This window comes from Tamandua tetradactyla, chromosome 11 (assembly GCF_023851605.1).
Source record: "Tamandua tetradactyla isolate mTamTet1 chromosome 11, mTamTet1.pri, whole genome shotgun sequence".
In the NCBI taxonomy this organism is placed as follows: domain Eukaryota; kingdom Metazoa; phylum Chordata; class Mammalia; order Pilosa; family Myrmecophagidae; genus Tamandua; species Tamandua tetradactyla.
The window spans coordinates 83,571,331-83,589,277 of record NC_135337.1 but is presented as its reverse complement, the minus strand read 5'-3'; the positions used below and the strand labels follow the sequence as shown (position 1 = coordinate 83,589,277).

The following is a 17,947-nucleotide window of genomic DNA, read 5'->3' as shown; positions in this document are numbered from 1 at the left end:
GAGTTCCAATGGAGTCGAGAGGCTACTCTGGAGATCACTCTTACGCAAGCTGCAGTTAGACATTGCTGCCTACCATAACTTGCCAACTGCCAACCAAACCCATTCCAGCCAAGCCTAAAGAACACCTGGAGCATTATATAAGCTTCCACAAAGGTTCCATGCACTAGAAACTTTCTAAAAATCTACACTCTCCAGATGGGTCCCTGGACCAGATAAGTCCTGAAATGCAGAGGGCCCAGCCTCTCCAGAACATCAGATAGTTCCATCCCCCATCCCATATTATCAACAACCCCTTCTGACATGAAAAAAGTAGAATGGACATAGCCCAAATACCCCTAAAGAGTGGGAGAAAGACCAGAGGTGATGGTGGAGTTATAGAGAGAACATAGGGTTTAACAAATGAGTATGACTGTTGAATCATTATATTGATATTTCTTTTAGTCTCCAGCATCTTAGAGCAACTTTAGAAGTGAAAACTTAAAGTTGTGGAATTGTAACCCATACCAAACTCTGAAATTTGTTCTACAACTAATTGTGTGATGTGCTTTGAAATCTGTTTTTTTGGTATGTATTTTATTTTTCACAAAAAAAGAAAAAAAAAAGTCAAAAAGATTGGGAAGAAGCTCAAAGGCGAAGGAGGAGAATAACAGAGAAGATGAGATTTAATAAATGAATATGAGTGCTGAATCATTATTTTGATATTTCTTTTAATTTCCAGTGTCTTGGAGCAGATAGAAAAAAAACCCTGAAATTATGGCACTGTAACTCCTACCAAACTCTAAAATATGTTCTATAACTACTTGTTACAAGGTACTTGGAAATGTATTGCTTTTTTTGTTTATCTATTATATTGCATCATAAAATGTATATTTAAAAAAGGGGGGGGGAGGCAGGAGGCTCAAAGTCAGAGAAGGAGACGTGACCAAAGCAGAGACCAGAGTGACACAAATGCTGGCTTCGAAGATGGAAGGAATCACAAATGCAGGAATGCCAGCAGGCTCTAGAAGCTGGAAAAGGCAAAAAAACAGATGGATTCTTTCCCCAGAACCTCCTGCCTACACCTTAATTTCAGCCCTGTGAGACCCATGCCAGACTTATGAGCTCCAGACCTGTAAGCATATGCATGTGTATTAAGCCATCAAGTTAGTGGCAATTTGATACAGGAGCCATAGAAGCTCATACAGTGGGGGACACTCCAGGTTGGGAGGTTCACTGTGGGCTTCTCAGAGGAGGTGATATCCTCAGAGAGCTTTGCAAAGGAGCCAAGACACCTGAATGACAAGAAAGTCTTGCAGGGACTGGAGGGACCAGTGCTCCAAGCAGAGGGCACAGCATATGCAAAGGTCCTGAGGCTGGAATTGGTTGGGCATGTTTAAGGACTCATGAGGAGGCTAGGGTGGCTGGCAGGGAGTCAATGAAGGGAAGAGCAGGAGAAGATGAGGGTAGAGAGTTGGGCAGCAGCCAGACCCTGGACAGACTTGATATTTTCAAGGGGGCCCCTTGGAGGTGGCCCAACTAGGTATTGCTTCCCAGGTTAGAGTAGTGGTTATGCCACGGAGACAGTGACAGAGGGCACCCGAAATCTCGGGACCACCTTCAACCCTATGGCTACACGTCAATGAGCACAACCCAAAATGAGCTCTTTAGAAAGCCAGGTTGACCATCGATCTAAACTAAAACCTGGGCACTGAGGTCAAAACATGGGGGGCTGGTCATGCTCTGCTCTGGCATGACCTTGGGCTTTTGTTTCCTGGTCTGTATGATGTGTGGTGTTTAGACTGCACCTACTTTATAGGGTCTCAGTGAGAATGAAATGAGATGCATGCCAAGAACTGGTACTTCCAACATGCATGGTAAGTTATAACTAAGTTATTGATGAATGCGGGTAAGATTCTCCCATCTTTGCCACGGAGCCAAGTTGCATGCATATTGGCCACTGCACATCGTGACTCAGAGTCCAACTTTACCCATGCTAATCCTGAGGAGTGATTGTTTGCTGGGTGTCTGGGGTAGATTTGGCCTGAAATCCTTCTGGGACGCGACTCTGTTCTCCAAAGTTTTCACGAAGCTTGCAATTTCCAAGACAGACCTTCTGTATCTTTATTTAAATCAGCAATAAAAATATTGGATAGGGAGGACGAGAACAGAGCCCTGTGGCATACTTCTAGAGACTTCATTCTGGGAGAACATCAATCTTTTCAATTATGGGAATAATCCATCACACAGTCCCAGCCTTCAGTCATATTACTCCTTTCCTTCCATAATGATTCATGAAAGGGTAACAAGCACTTACTGTCTGCAGGGCGATATGCCAGGGACTTGTTAATGCCTCACCTCCTTGGAGCTACACGATTGCTACACAAAGCCGGCATTCGTTTCCTCTCATGTGGAAACTCAGAGGAGAACAATTTATCCTAAATATCTCAGCTGGGATATGGAGAAACTGGAATTGAGATGAAGACCTTTGGACTCCAAATCCAGTGCTCAGGGTGGATCTGAGAACGTCTCAAATGCCCTTGACGTTGTCCGGTACAAGTGTGCCGCATTTCCTGAACTCACAGTTCCTCTGACAGTCGCCTATTCTTCCCCTCAATTCTCAGAAATCATCCCCATCCAGGCAGAGGCAGAACACGGGATGATGCATCTGTTTGTTCTTTATTATTAGGGGCTCTGGGCTTTCATCCAGCCTCTGACTGATATCAGCTGTGTGACCTTGAGTAACTGAAGTCACCTCTCTGTGCATCATTTTCCTTATCTGAAAAATGGGGTCATACTAGCAAAACTCCATGGAGTCAGCACACGTGAAATGCTTGGCATGTTGGAAGCACTCAGAAGTAAGTTTTTTATTTTTTTTTGGTCACTATTACTAGTCATGACAAAGCTAAGACCTTATTCTCTCCTCGGTGTTAGCATTTATCAAAACTCCTTTTGGATCTGGCAGTTTTGACTCTGTTCTTATAGATTTGTGCCGTTTTGCTTTTATGCCCTTATTGTGACATTTCACGGATGACTTTTTGGATTGGAATTGTGTAGCAAACCCAGTTTCTATGTTAGAAAAGACACTTCGCTCATGGGTAACCCCAGAAAATAGTTATTTAAACCGAGATGTTTGGAACCATGAATAAGACAAAGTAATTCTGTTTAAAAACTTTTATTCTAAAACGGATACAGCTGCAGTTACATAAAATTTAGGAAATGGGGAAAAGCACAAAAAACTACCTACAATTCTACCACCTCCACACAATTACTGTTGGTGTTTTGGTGTGTTTTCCACTATCCCTTTTTCATAAACATCTCTCGTTCTTTCTTTTAAAAACATAGTTTCAGTCACGCTTTCTTTAAAATCCCCCCCCCCCCCCCACTTAACATCGTAACACACGATTGTTTATAACCACCATTTAAAATTGTTAGGAGATGTTTCATCAAGTGACTGGTCTGCTATTTACGTAGCTCCTTCCCGATTGTTGCCCTGAGTTACCAGTTTTTCTCAAAACAAGACATTTATCACAGCCTCGCAGTTCAACGGCAAAGTTCACAAGATCAGGGAACATATCTGGTTCATGTTGTGTCCCTGCTGTTTACTTGGCATACAGTAGGTGCTCAATAAATATCAATTGAATAACTGAAGAAGTTTGGATTGTTTCCTTCCATCTGATTCCTAGGGGGCAGAATAGAGAGGGGAGACCAGATTTTCCTTCTGTTGTCTCTAGTGGTATGCCACAGGGCTCTTTCATGGCCCTCTTGCAGGTAGAATCTGATCACATCTTATCCTGCCCCAGTGTTTTATTTTGGTTACAGCACCCATCGCCGTCTGCAATCATCTTTATCATTATTTTTTTAGTGCTTTATTGCCTGGTTTTCTACCACTAGAATGTCAGCTCCACAAATAAGGGCAGGGATCTTGTTGGTTTTACTTAGGGCTACATTCTCAATGTGGTCAGGAGAATAACATGCTCCCAAAGATGCCCACACTCTAATCCCCAGAACCTGGGAATATGTTAGGCTACATGGCAAAGGGGAATTAAGGTTGCTAATCAGCTGAGTTTAAGATGCCAAGATCACTGGAGATTACATGGGTGCATCCAAGGGTTTTTAACTGTGGAAGATGGAAGCAGGAGAAAAAGAAGCAACGGGATGGCAGCGCTGAGATGGGCTTGGCTCAGTGTTGCTGGCTTTGAAGATGGAGAAATGGTCCATGAATCAATGAATGCAGTAATCTCAAGAAGCTGGTGAGGGCAAGGGAATGGATTCTGTCTTAGAGCTTCCCAAAGGACCGCAGCCCTGCTGAACCTTTGGTTTTAGCCCCGTGCTATCCATTTAGGACTTCTGACCTGTAAGATGATGTGAGAGAGGCTGAGCTGACATAGGTCAGCCACGTGAGCACTGGTCAGAATCAGAAAAGGGAATCTCCCATCCATTTTCCATGCCCCAGTTGTTTGCACTGCATCTCAATGACGGTGGGATGGTTGAGATGTCTGAAGCAGGCTGTTTTATAGCTTTCCCTAAACTGGAAAATTCAGCAGGCAAGTAACGGGATCCAACCGAAGTTATCTTAACTCACATTTGTTTGGTTAAAAGAATTGAACACTTGCTCGCTTTGCAGTTTAATTTTCTCTTGGTTCATTCACTGCCCTTCCTTGCTATCTTGTAGTTTCTGTTTTTCTTCCCTCTTATCAACTTGAAAACACCCATTTTAGAACTCACTTAGGAACCCCTTTTGTGTCACGCTTGTTGCATTGATGTTCCTATGACATTGCTTATAATTTCGTTTTGGTCATTTCTTTTGGACTATGGAGACATTCTCATTTTCATGGCATGAAATCTCAAAAGTCATTACCATGATCATTTCCTCGGTGAGTCTAAGCTTAGCAAGTTCTCCCTGCCTTGCAAGATTGATCTATACCTGATTCTCCATTCTCCTAGGTTTTTTTTCCCTGTGCTTTAATTTTTAAAAATAAACTTTTAATTGTAGAATAGTTTCAGATTCACAGAAAAGTTGCGAGAATAGTACAGATTGTTCCCTTGTACCCAGCACCTAGTTCCCTATTGTTAATTGTTGTAAGATGTTAATCTTACATGAAAACAGTACAGTTGTCACGACTAACCAACCAATATTGATATAGTATTATTAACTAAACTCCCGTCTTTATTCGGATTTCCTTAATCTTGATGCCTTTTTCCTGTCCCACAATCATGTCCAAGATACCACAATTACTTTCTGCTGTCACGTCTGCTCAATCCCCTGTAGACTGTACAAGTTTTCAGACTTCCCTTGTTTCTGATGACCTTGATGTTTTTAGGGATGTCTGGTGAGCTATTTTGTAGACTGTCTTCCAGTGTGCATTTGCCCGATTTTTTTTTTCATAGAGGGACTGAGGTTATGGATTTTGGGGACCACAGAGGCCACGTGCTGTTCTCATCACCCCAGATGAAGATTTTGTGCTATCAACATGGCATTCTCACTGCTGATGACCACGTGGGCCACCTGACCGAGGGAACGTCTGCCAGGTTTTTCCATGTGAAGTTCCTCTTTTCCCCGCCTTTGCACACATACCCTTCAGAAGTGAGTCACTGCACAGCTCACGGTTGAAGGATGGGGAGTGAGCACCACCTCCTTGGAGGGGTATCTACATAAATTGTTTGGAATTCTTCTGCACAGGACATTTGTCTCCCCCCCCACACACACACCCCAATGCTTTAATTTTTAATTTAGCCAATGGTATTTAAATGCAGCTTTAAATTCATTCATTGGCCATTTAGAGTTCCCTCTCAATTATCCTAGCCCCCTTTTATTGAATACCAGGGTGAGAGATGATTTTCCTTCCACACTGGGCAGGAGACGTGTGTAGAGATAAATTACGGAAACTCAGAGTCTGCTTCCAGTTTACCCCTTCTGACGGATTGATTCGGTTGCCTGTACTTGTGCCTATTTAAATTTATTCTAGCTTTGTAAGGTTTGAATGTTTTAATAGCCAGGAAGGCTCTGGCTTTTTCCTAACCACCTTTCTTTTCCTGATCTTTCTCCTCTACTGTGATTTGATTATCCTTTTAGCGGTTCTCAGCCAGGGACGATTTTGCCCCCAGGGACACTTGGCGATGTCTGGAGAGGTTTTTGATTGGCACAGCTGGGGCACCTGGTAGCTAGAGACCTACCCCAAAGGGCTCCCACCCCAGCAAGTTATCTGACCCCAAATGTCCATACTCTTGAGGTTAAAAAAGCCTGTTGTAGATGATCTTCAGAATAATTTTCCTATATTCTTTCAGGTATAGATTTGGATTTGAATTGGATTTATAAATTATTTTAGGGGGCAGGGAGGGATGGCCCCTATACAGCATTCTGTTTGCTGACCCAGAAATAAGGCATGTTTCTTTTATTCAGGTCTTATTTCACATCCCAGTGTAGTTGTTTTATTTTTTTAATGGGTCACAGAGATTACTGTTGATTTTTTCCCTCTGCATTTTATTTTCTTTCACTTTGCAGCTATGGTAATGCTATCTCTGAACATTTATCATGCCGATTTTTAAAAAAGTAATTGATGTACATGGCAAAAACAATTCAAACGGACAAAAAACGGTGACCAGTCTCTTGTATATTCTTTAAGAGATCTTTCATGGATCCAGAAATATTTATGCATGTGTGGATGCTGCTACCCCACCATACCCCTTTCTAAAAATCACGTGGTGGTATTCCATTTACCCGATTTTTCATTTAAATGTTTTTCATATAAAATATACGCTGGAGATGTTCTCATAAAAGTACATGTAGATTTAACTTGTTCTTTTCTTACAAGGTCATGATATTCCACTGAATATTCATTCCATTATCTATTTCTGTTGGAGAGACAGTTTTCCTTTATTATAAATTTTTGCATGATATTTTTCTACCTAGATTTGGGCACTGCATGCATGGATTAGGGTCTTCCTGTCCATTGTGACAATTAAAAGACAGAATTTTCAGGATGAAAAGTATTTTACCAGAGCTCCATCATGTTTTTCTTCTCTCCTGAAAACCAGAAGGGGGGGATTTGCAGGATAAGCAAAGAATACAATGAATTGGCCTTACCTCCGGATAGGTTGCTGGTATACATTTCTAATTTTTGTCTGCTTCAGGTATATATACATCTACACGGGAGCCTTTTTATTTCTAAGAATCCTAATCCTTGAGTCCCGTCTCTGAAAGTCATTTAAGATGAAGTGTCAATTTTGACAGTGGACCCAGCAGCAAGAGAATCAGGGACAGTACATTGCACAGAAATTCCTGTGGGTTGTTTCTCAACCCCCAGGCAGGCGTAGGTCATGAGCAGAGCGTGTAGGAGGTCTGATGCAAAACCCAACAGAACACGGAGTATTATCCGGCCACAGGAAGGAATGAAGATCTGATATACACTACGAGGTAAACAGACCTCGGAAACAAGCTGAATGAAATCAGCCAGGCACAAAAGAACTCATACCGTGTGATCCCATTGATAGGAAATGTTCAGAAGAGAAAAATCCATCGAGACAGAAAGCAGATTAGTTGTTGCTGGGGGGCTAGGGGAGAGACTCTTTAATGGGTACGGGATTTCCATTGGGGTGATGAGAAAGTTCTAGAGTTAAATGGTGATAATGCTTGCACATTGTGAGTCTACTTGATGCCACAGGATTGTAAACTTAAAAACGGTAAATTCTGTGTTCTGTGTATTTTACCACACACACACACATAGCAAAACCAAAAAAGCCCAATGAATTTGAAAAAGGGCCAGAAATGGGGACTTTTAAGATGGGCTGGGATGCATCTCTGTCTGAGGGCACAATAAGCATAAGGTTGGACAAATATTAGATGCCAGTTTTCTTAAACCTACTTCACACTCTGACTTTATATCCCCAAAGTGCTGAAAAGGGAAAAATAAAACCCATGAAAAACGTGAAAGAGTATTACAAGTTACTATCCTAACTTATTGATGCGGGTCACAGATGAGGGGTGTCAGAGAAGAAAGAAAAGACAGAGGACGAATGTGGAAAATTTGAAATATTGAGATTGATCAAGTAAGTGTTTGGGGAAGAATGGATAGTGTCTCCCTGTTCCTTGGGGAAAAAAGGTATTTAGGCTGTTCCAGGTGCTGTGTTGCGGTAATATAGATGTGAATATTATTTTCCCCCCACCTGTGCAGCATATAAATTCCTAGAAGTGAGACAGATGAGTTAAAGGTCCATGTTAGTTGCATGCTGAAAATCACTGCCAAATCACCCCCCGAGAAGTTTAAATAATTTACCCCAGCAGTGTATGAGAGTGTCTGTTTTTTCACAAATTTTTACTTTGTGTCACCAGTTTTAGCGATTGTTGGCAAACACAGTGGAAATGATGTGGGCATATTTTTAATTATGAAGAGAGCTGAACATCCTTGTATATGCTTAAGGGTCATTTGATTTCCTCTTTTCTTTTTGGTGATTTCTTTCTGGAGCTACCTCTTCATATCCTTGGTCATTTTAATTTTGGCAAATTAAAGTTTTGGCCTTTTTCTCGTTGAAGAAAAACATTAATATAGTGTATCATATGTGATTCAATATTAAGGAATCTTTCACTTAAGTGACTTAGATTATCTCACTTTTAAAAAAATGTCTGACTTTATATAGGTTTTTTTTTTTTTTTTTACTATTCACCTAATTTTAATTGTTATATAGCCAAACATATCATTTCAAAATTCTAAATTTGGGATCTGTCTCTTGCTCAGAGAGTAATATTCCCCACTCTGAATATTACAGAATACATTTTCCATATTATAGACTCTTATGGTTTCATAGTTGAGTGGCTTTGGAATTCAACAGATACATTTTTAGTATCTTGGAAATGTTGATGTGGCTCTTTTCCATCATCTATTAATACAGTGAACTCTATGAATAGATTTCCTAATTTTGAATCATCTCTGCAGTCCCGGTCTGAGTTCTCAAATCTGGTATTGGCATTGAGTTCTTTGAAGCTTCTGTCTTGTTCTATTGGTCAATTCTGGGGTATTGCACTGTCGCTTACAAATGAGATCAGATCTTTGTTGTCTTTTCTTTTTCCTCTCCTAAATGTAATGGAGTTAAGCAGGTTTCCATATCAACATAAGGGTGAGTGTTTGCATTTATTTTCCCGCTTTAATGAAAAGGAAAACAGCTCCATTGAGGGAGATGGTGCCAAGGGGTCTTGCTAAAGCAAGACCCCAGCAGTGTGGCAGTAGATTTCCCCAACTACTCCTTGAGGGGCAATATGAGTGCAATATCTGAGCACAAAGTTTGTAGGTGTCAGATCTGGCGCCTTTGTGAAATGGTCTCTCTCTTCTTGGAGCATTCAGAGTACAGTGTGTGGAAGTGCTGAAACTGAAGCAAACCTAACAAAAACAAAGTAAAACAACAACTAAAAAAAACCTCCAACGGTTTCCAAAACTCTTTTCCTTTATTTCAACACAGTCAGACTCCCAGAAAAATTGCAAGAATGGTACACTGAATTCCTGAGTGCTCGCTTTATTAGCTACACCAATTGGATCACCTCTGCTTTGTTTTCTCTCTTTTTCTTTTTCTGAACCATCTGAGTGTCAAGTTTCAGACATTATGTTCCTTCACGTGTGCTACATAGTTCAGCATCTACTTCTATAACTGAGGACATTTTCTTACATCACTTTAGCATAATGAGGAAATTAACATTCAAACAATCCTGTTCACCAATTGGCAGATTTTTTTCAGTCTTCTGCAATTGTCCAAATTATCTTTCACTGCAAAGGAAACCCAGGATCAACTTTGATCACTTGATGAATGTAGCATCTCCTAGGTTTCTCCACTGTGAAGTGACAATTTTCTCCTTCCCTTTGTTATTGACAAGTACCTTGAGAGTGATGTAAACATCCCGTTCCCCTCAAAGTTTTCCTCATTAGTTTCAAGCATCCACTGAGGGGTATTGCATGAATCAATGAATATACACATTGCTAAAGGTGATTTTCTACTTCTACAGCCATGGTTTTAATAAAGGCAGAAGATGGTCTTGAAGTTCCAATTTTTAGATGCTTTCATTTTTGCAAAAGAAACAATGAGTGGTTGGGGGGAGTGATGATGTCTTAATTTTCTCCCAGCAAGTCACAGCTGAAATGATTCTTTTGATTTTATTTCCAGCATGGAAGTCCTGCATCAATCTTTCGGGCTTTTTTAGTACATGCTACCCGGCCAGAATTGTGGCAGTCTTTGGGTTTCCTGTGGGAGCAGATTTGCACAAGGAAAGAAGGGGACTGGTATTGAGGCAGCCTACAATTCTTGATACCTGGTCTGCAGCTGCCTCCTCCATGTTCTCCCTGGGTCCACTCTTGCCCCAGTGAAGACAATGAGATATTATTGGAAAGAAAATTTGATTATGTCAACCTTATGTGTAAAACCGTCCCCAAGGGGGTGAAATGTAACACACTCTTTACATGGCATATATGAAGTTTTGTCCCTTCTAGTACCTGCCTACCATTCCAGCATCTTCTCTTCCCTTTCTGTGCTCCAGCTATAGTGCTTGGCTTATTTGCTAGACTGTCTGCTCTGTCTCCACTGGGCACTTGCACATGCTGTTCCCTGTGCCCAAAACACTTTTCCAGGTAGCAAATGATTGGCTTTTCTCATCACTTTTGGCTGGCTCCTTCTCATCTGCAGATTTCAGCTGAAATATCACTTTCTCATGGAATCTTTCTCTGAGTGAAGACTCCCCACTCCCACGAAAACGCATAATTGTTTAATTAATGCTCTCTTACTAAACTGTGAGGTCTACAAGGAAATGGACTATAATTTTGTTCACTGGCAATCCCGCTTACTTATTATTTGTTGATTCTTCCTTTCAAGAAATATTGATTAGGCGGGCCGCGGTGGCTCAGCGGGCAAAGTGCTTGCCTGCTATGCCGGAGGACCTCGGTTCGATTCCCGGCCCCAGCCCATGTAACAAAAACGGAGAAACAGAATACAATAAAACAAGAAAATGTTTAAAAGATGTTTCCCTTCCTTCCTTCCTTCCTTCCTTCTATCCTTCCCTCCTTCTCTCTGTCTTTCCTTTAAAAAAAAAAAAAAAAAAAAAAAAAAAAAAAAGAAATATTGATTAATCAACAGATATGTCGGGCACTAGGGGTGGAGGTGGCAGTAAAAAAAAAAAAAAAAAATGGCGGGGGGAGAAGATATACCAAACAATAAATAAGAATGCCAGGTAGAGATAACCAGCCATGAAAATAACAGGGGAAGGGAACAGAGAGATGAGGGTGAAGGGAGCATTTGCAGCGCGTAGTCAGGGCATGCTCTCTGGAGCAGAGATGTGGAGCACCTGGGAAAGCGTTATAGAAGAAGCAGCCTGGCAAGGAGATGTGACGTTGGCATTTGGGAATAACTGTGGGCCCAGCCATTGACAAATTAATATTTGTTTAATAAACGACGGGAAGAATGAATGTCCTGGGCCTAGGGTTGGGCTGGGTGCTTCCCCTTGTGTCTCGGCTAACTTGGCATGCAGGTATCCACAAACCCATCATACCAGACCCAGAGATTGTCCCCCGTCCGAGGTCTCCCATTGCATGAAGGGGTGAGCCGGATTCCCAGTCTGCTTGGGCTTTCCTATCTGCAAGCCGACCTCCCTCTCCTTCAGGAGGGTGGGTTGGCCATTGCCTTGTCCCCTCGGTGAAAAACCTTGCGAAACACTCAGATACACATGGACTTCGGGTCTGCATGTTGAAAATTGGGGGTGTCCACCTGCGTCCTTGTCTGGGGCCTTTAGGCACCCGGACTGTTGTGTTAGGAGCCTACACACATTGTCCCAGGTGTCATTTGTCCAACTTGAGTCATAGGTGTCCAACTTGAGCCAGAGGCCGCGCCGAGGCGCAGGGGACACGGAGTACGCGGAGCGCACGGGGCGCGCAGGCACGTGGCCGTCCCCTGGGGCCTGCCGGGGCATCCGCCGCGGGGCAGGGGGGCGCGCGAGGCCTGCAGTCCCGAGCGCCCTACTGCGCAGGTTGCAGGAGCCGGGGGTGGATTTGGGGCACACGAGCGCGCAGGGACAAGCGTCGCGCGGGCGGGCGCAACGAGGGAGGTGCTCGCTTGGGCTGCACAATTTAAGGGAGTGACCAAAACAAAAAACAAAAACGAGTAACAGAGACAAATGGGATTTAATGCACTGCTGAAAAAACCAAAAAAAAAAAAAAAAAAAAAATCCACGCTTTTAAAGAAAGACAGCATCCGAGGGGCACCTCCCCCCCGCTCCCCTTCCTGCCCACACTTTGTCCCTGGAATCTCTGGGCCGTGGGGGGCGCCGAGGCTGGAGCAGGGTGCGGGGGGTGGGTCAGGGCGCCCTCTCGGTTGGGGCGCGCCCGGGCCCTGCCGCGCGGGGCCCCGAAGAGGGCGGGCTGCCGGGGGCGGGCCAGGGCGGGGCGGGCCGGGCCCTCCCCCTTCGCGGCCTCCGCCCCCCTCTCCCGGGCGCCCCGTCCCTTCCGCGGCCGGATCCGCGCCGCCTTTTCCCGCGGCCCGCACGGGGCCCAGCTGACGGCCGCGTTGTTTACGGGCCCCGAGCAGCCCTCGCTCCCGCCGTCCGCCAGCCCAGGTGCCCGCCCGCGCGTCCCTCTGTCCGTCCGCGCGTCCGCCGACGGCGGGGCCCAGAACGCTCTTGGCCGAAGGTGCCGCGTGGAAGTCCGCGCCCCGAGAACCCCCCAGCCCCACCCCGAGCGCGGGGCCGGGACCCGAGTGGCCTGGAGGGCGGGGAGCCGGGGCGCCTGGTCTTCGGAGCGGCCGAGGCCCGCGCTCGCCCCTCCCGGGGCGGTTTCCAGGGCCCTCCCGGGGCGGGTGCCGCTGCCCGCGGGCCGCCGGCGTGGGAGAGAAGGACGCGCGGGCCCCGGCGCCTCCCGGGCGGGCCGTCTCGGAGCATGCACCCCGCGGGCCGGCGCCGCGCGCTCTGAACCGCAGCAGGACCCCGCGCTCCCGCGGCGATGGGCGCAGGGGCCGGGCGGGGATCGGCGGGCGCGCCGCTGCTGCTGGCCGTGGCCGCGCTGCTGCTGGGCGCCGCGGGCCACCTGTATCCCGGAGACGGTGAGTCTGGGGGCGCCGGGGCGGGCGGAGGGGCCCTCACCGCCCCCAAAGGAGCCGCCCCCGCGGGGCACCGGGTGTCCCCGGGGGCGGGGGACGCGCGGGTGGCCCGGACGGCCCCGCGGGGGGCTGGAGGCCGCTGACCTTGGCCTTCGCCCGCCTGGGCTCGCGGCCCCGCGCCCCGCTGTTGCGAGCCCTGCTGGGGAGGCACCTTCCCCCAGTGCCCGCCCCGCCGTGGGCGCCTCTCCCCAGCGCACACCTCGGACCCGAGCCTGGCCCCCCTGCTTGCCCAAGGCGCCCGGGAGGCTGGACGCGCCGCGTCTTCGGGTGGCCCCGACCCCTCGGGGTCACAGGGTTTGGGCGGCCTCGGACGGCCGAGTGTTTTGAGTTTGGAGCCAAATCCCGGGGTGCCGGGCCGGGAGGTCCCTTGGGGTCCCCGCTGGTGGGTGTCACTGCCCGAGGCGGGGGTGGGGGAATTAATTGGAGGACTTTCCCTTTCTCACTTCCTAGAGTCTGGGCCGGTGGCTACATTTTACAGGTCCCTAGTTACACTTTTGGGTTCTAGTTACACTCCTTCCAGATGTGAGGAGGCAAATTCTAAGAACCGGCTGCAGTTGCAACAGGAGTAGTGGCAGTTTTTATCAAGATTCTTCTAATTAGTATCACCCTATGCCACGGGCTGGCCCATCTTATCTCTCTGGACCCTCACGGTGGCCCCTGGAGACTGATAACTGTTGTTCTCAGAGTAGGAACCTGGGCTGGGACTCGAACCCCTCTCTGCCAGCTTCCCTCCCAAGGCTGGGGACTCTTTCCCCACCACCCATGTCTCCCCCAACTCCTCCCGCCCCCAGATCTACCCCTCATAAAGGGCTCTCTACCTGCAGTCTTTTTTGGGGGGGAGGGAAATCTCTGGCCTTGGGTGAGCCTCTCACACCCCCCTCCAGGTGTCCCTATGCCTGGAGCAGACAGAAGCAACCCCAGCCCCAGTATCCTTCTCATGCCTGATATTGTCTACTTTTTGAGACTGGGACTGAAGAATCATTTGAGGACATAAATCTAATTTCCCACCATGGGGTCTGAAGCCCTGCTTTAAAAATATCTGAGGTTGCTTCAGATTTTTCCATAAAAGGAAATTGATCATGGATGAAGAAGGGGTCTGGGAGGGAAGGAACAGAAGAATCTCCTAAGTGTACTCGGTGTTGAATGAGGTGGATGAGAAAGCATAGGCTTTGGAGTTGGCCAACCAGGTTTGTTGAGCAGCTCTGCCACTTAATGTCTGGGAGTCCCCAAAGGTCAGGGATGCAGTAGGTGCTCAGTGAAGGGTGGCAGTTGGTTTGAGTTCTTGGTACGAAAAATCCAAGATGAGTTGTTAAACCCATGCCAGGCTTCTCGCGGGCATGCATAATGTGCACAGCCTGCATATGTGTGGTTCCCTACTCTTCTGTTCCTTGCAGTTGTTCTGTGCCTTGGGCTTCCAGGGGTCAGCTGCTTATGTATTTACAGCTTCCATGGGGATCCACTGGGGCAGGGGCTTTTGTCTGTTTCATCTGTGCCCGGCGCGTGGTAGATGTTCAGTAAATATTTATTCCTCAGTGGGACTAGGCACAGTGCGAAGCTCCTTTGTAGTTGGGTTGAGGAGCTCCTTCTCCTCCTGGTTATACTAACTACCAGTTCTAAGAGTAAGCACATGCAAGGCACAGTGCTCCATGCTTTGCATGTATAATCTCAGTCAATTCTCACTGCTGCTGGTGAGGTAAGGTTTTTCATTCCCTTGTGGGGATGATTTGCTGAGAACCACTGAAAAAGCAAGTGGCAGAGCCACGATTAGAACTCAGACTGGTCCGGCCCCAGGGCATGGGTTTCTTAACTAACGGCTGTTCTTTCCTTAACTAGTTCCTGTTGTGGGTCCAAGCCTCCCCCACTTCTGCCCTGGGATAATGTTGAACAAAACATTATTCTTTCAAATAAACGAGAGCTGAACCCCCTTGAAAGCTTGGGTGGGTGAGGGGGGGGGGCAAGAAACTTTCCAGAGCATTAATTTCTAAAGTCGGCCAAGATGACATTTTGACTGGGGTGGGGCAGATCACCCAATCTAATGTGATTTTTAAGGAAGGAAGGACTCTTTCTCAGAGGTGTCAGTGGAACTGCAGCGCCCCAGGTTTTCCGAGGAGTTGTTGCTGCACTGAGCTGGGTGGTGGCTTTTTTTCCGCTATTGCCATTTGGATTGGATGGTTCTAACCAAGATTACTTGCCAGCATTGCAGGAAGAGAATTAAGAATTAAGAAGTCTTAACTAAGAGAATTAAGATTTAAGAGAATTAAGGTGCCATGGTATTGATTAAAGTGAAAACCTTCAGAGCTTTCCATAGTAATCGAGGTGTGAGACGCTTGTTTCTCAGATACTCCTCACTTCTCAGCTACTCTGTAATGAGGGACCGTCATGAGCTGCTTCTCTTGGGTGTTTGGTAGTGAAAGATGTTCCGGGACATCCCCTGCACCCTTGGAGTGGTTATTCCAGATCTTTGCTTCACTCCTGGAGACCTTCCACTGTCTCCTGCCCCACTCACTCATAGAGACCATGGGGACGCTTCCTAAGGTCCCTGTGTTGATTTCCATGTCCTCTTCAGTTGGAGTAGGATTTCTCAGCCTAATATTCTTGACATTTAGGACCAGATAATTCTTAGTCGTGGGGTGGGTGGCAGAGGGGGCTGTCCAGTGCATTGTAGGGTGTGGACCAGCCTCCCTGGCCTCTATCCATTAGATGCCAGCAGCACCAACGCCTATCCCCAGCCTTTACAATAAAAAATGTCTCCAAACATTGCCAGATGTCCTCCCGAGGGGTGGAAGGCAAAATTGTCCCAAGTCAAGAGCCCCCCTGCATTAGAGGAGTTAACTTTTCTTTGTCTAAGACTCCTACTGGGGTTCCTGCTCTTTCCATCCAGCGCCTTCCATCTGCCCACGAGCCTTTCTCTCTTCAATACTCTCTCGAACCCCACTGCCCACCGCTAACCTCTCCTGCTGGCCTGGCCAAGTCCCTCCTGGTGGGCCCCGGCTGCCTTCAGACCTTCACCTTTCACCCACTACTCTGCTTACCAGGTCTGGCTTGTGATTTCCATCACTTCCCCTGACGGCTCACGCTAAAATAATCCCTCACCTCCCAGTCATGTCTTCCCTGGCCTCACCTCCCTTGACTTTCTGGGTTTGACGCTGCCCACTCCCTTACATTTGGCTTGTGAATTCCTTTTTGCTCGTTTTCAGCTTTGCTTCCCCTCTCGTCATTGATCCCTTAGCAGTCTCTATTAGGATGATGTTCTCTCAATCAACTTTTTTTATTGCACATATTTATTTCCATATTTATGTATCTGTCATCGAGTACGGGGGTCAGCAGACGACAGCTGGCGGGCCAGATTCTGCCCACTGCCTGCTTTTGAAAATAAAGTTTTATTGATTGGCGCGTGGCCCTGCTTATTTGCTTAGGTCGCGTCTGTGGTTGCTTGTGCGCTGTACCAGCAGAACTGAGACGTTGCCACAGAAACCGCGTGGCCCGGAGAGCCAACAAAAATATTTACTCTCTGGGCCTTTACTGAAAAAAAATTGCCGACCCCTGATCTGGAACAAGCTTTTCGGGGGTTTATTCAGCACGCTTCCTAATAGCTTGTGTGGTCCCTGATACTTGAATGGATAAAGCCAGATGAAATGCCCAAGGACGCTGTGTTTTTTTTCCCCTTTATAGAGCAAGGTATATTAAAGACATTTACACCATCCACTGCGCTGGGTTTATGGGTTCCGAGGAGGAGAAAATAAGTGATGGTTCCTTGTTCTCTGTGCATGTGACCTTAGGATTTATTTATTTAAACAGACATCTTGGCCTTGAGTGAGGAATCCATGCTTTTGGCTCGGTCTCTAGATCTAAAAGGAAGTTTTATCTGCTAAGGGGTCTTCTCTCGAGAATCCTTGTCTTTATTTCTATTGCAGATACATCCAGGGTGGCTTGGTTTATATTTTGCAGTTGGATTCTATTTTTGATGATTTAGTTAAAATGATGGCAAGTAACGCATTCCCATTGGGAAAAATTACAGAGGCAGAAAGAGAAAAAGTCAAAGCCCCCTTTCAACGTCCTGTCCCCAAACCCACCCCATTCTTGTCCCTGGAAATGATCACATTATCATATTATCCATTTGTTCTGTCTCTTTTTAACCTTTTTAAAAATTTTAATTTTTTTTAGTGTTATCATATAGTAAAATTGACTTTTCTTTTGGGGTCCAGTTTTATGAGTTTTGATCTATTTATGGAGCTTTGTGACCATTTCCATAGTCAGGTTACCTAACTTTCCAAAACTCCCTTGGGATACCCCACCCTTTATCATTATACCCAGCCCCACCCCTAACCCCTGACAACTACAGATGAGCTCCCCTCCCTGTAGTTTTCTCTAGATTTTGAAAAACATCTATCATTGGATTACTATTCTTTTTTTCAAAACATTTTTTTATTGTGAAATATGGCATACATACAAAAAAGCAATACATTTCAAAGTACATTGTAACAAGTAGTTAGAGAACAGATTTTAGAGTTTGGTATGGATTACAATCCCATAGTTTTAGGTTTTTCCTTCTAGCTGCTCTAAGACACTGGAGACCGAAAGAAATATGATGATTTAGTGGTCATACACATTTGCTAAATCCTATCTGTTATAATTCTTCCTTCTTCTTTGATCCTTCTCTCAGTCTTTAGATTGAGCTATGCCCATTCCAGGTTTTTCACTTTGGAGAGGGCTGTCGATAATATGGGGTAGGGATTGGGACTGGTTGATGTGCTGGAGAGGCTGGCCCCTCTGCATTTCAGCACTTACCTGACCCAGGAATCATCTGGAAGTTGTAGGTTTTTAGAAAGTAATCTTAGTGTGTTAAACC

The 17,947-nt window shown here is 46.0% G+C and overlaps 1 protein-coding gene across 2 annotated transcripts in view; it reads left to right on the top strand.

The window, feature by feature from the left end:
* Nucleotides 1-12,915: 12,915 nt before the first annotated feature.
* INSR (insulin receptor) overlaps nucleotides 12,916-17,947 on the top strand; it is a 158,687-nt gene continuing 153,655 nt past the window's right edge. For both annotated transcript variants that reach the window (XM_077121459.1, XM_077121458.1), the window contains exon 1: nucleotides 12,916-13,041. In XM_077121459.1, the coding sequence (XP_076977574.1) occupies nucleotides 12,942-13,041 (100 nt within the window). In that variant the 5' untranslated portion in view covers nucleotides 12,916-12,941. The remainder of the gene's footprint in view (nucleotides 13,042-17,947) is intronic.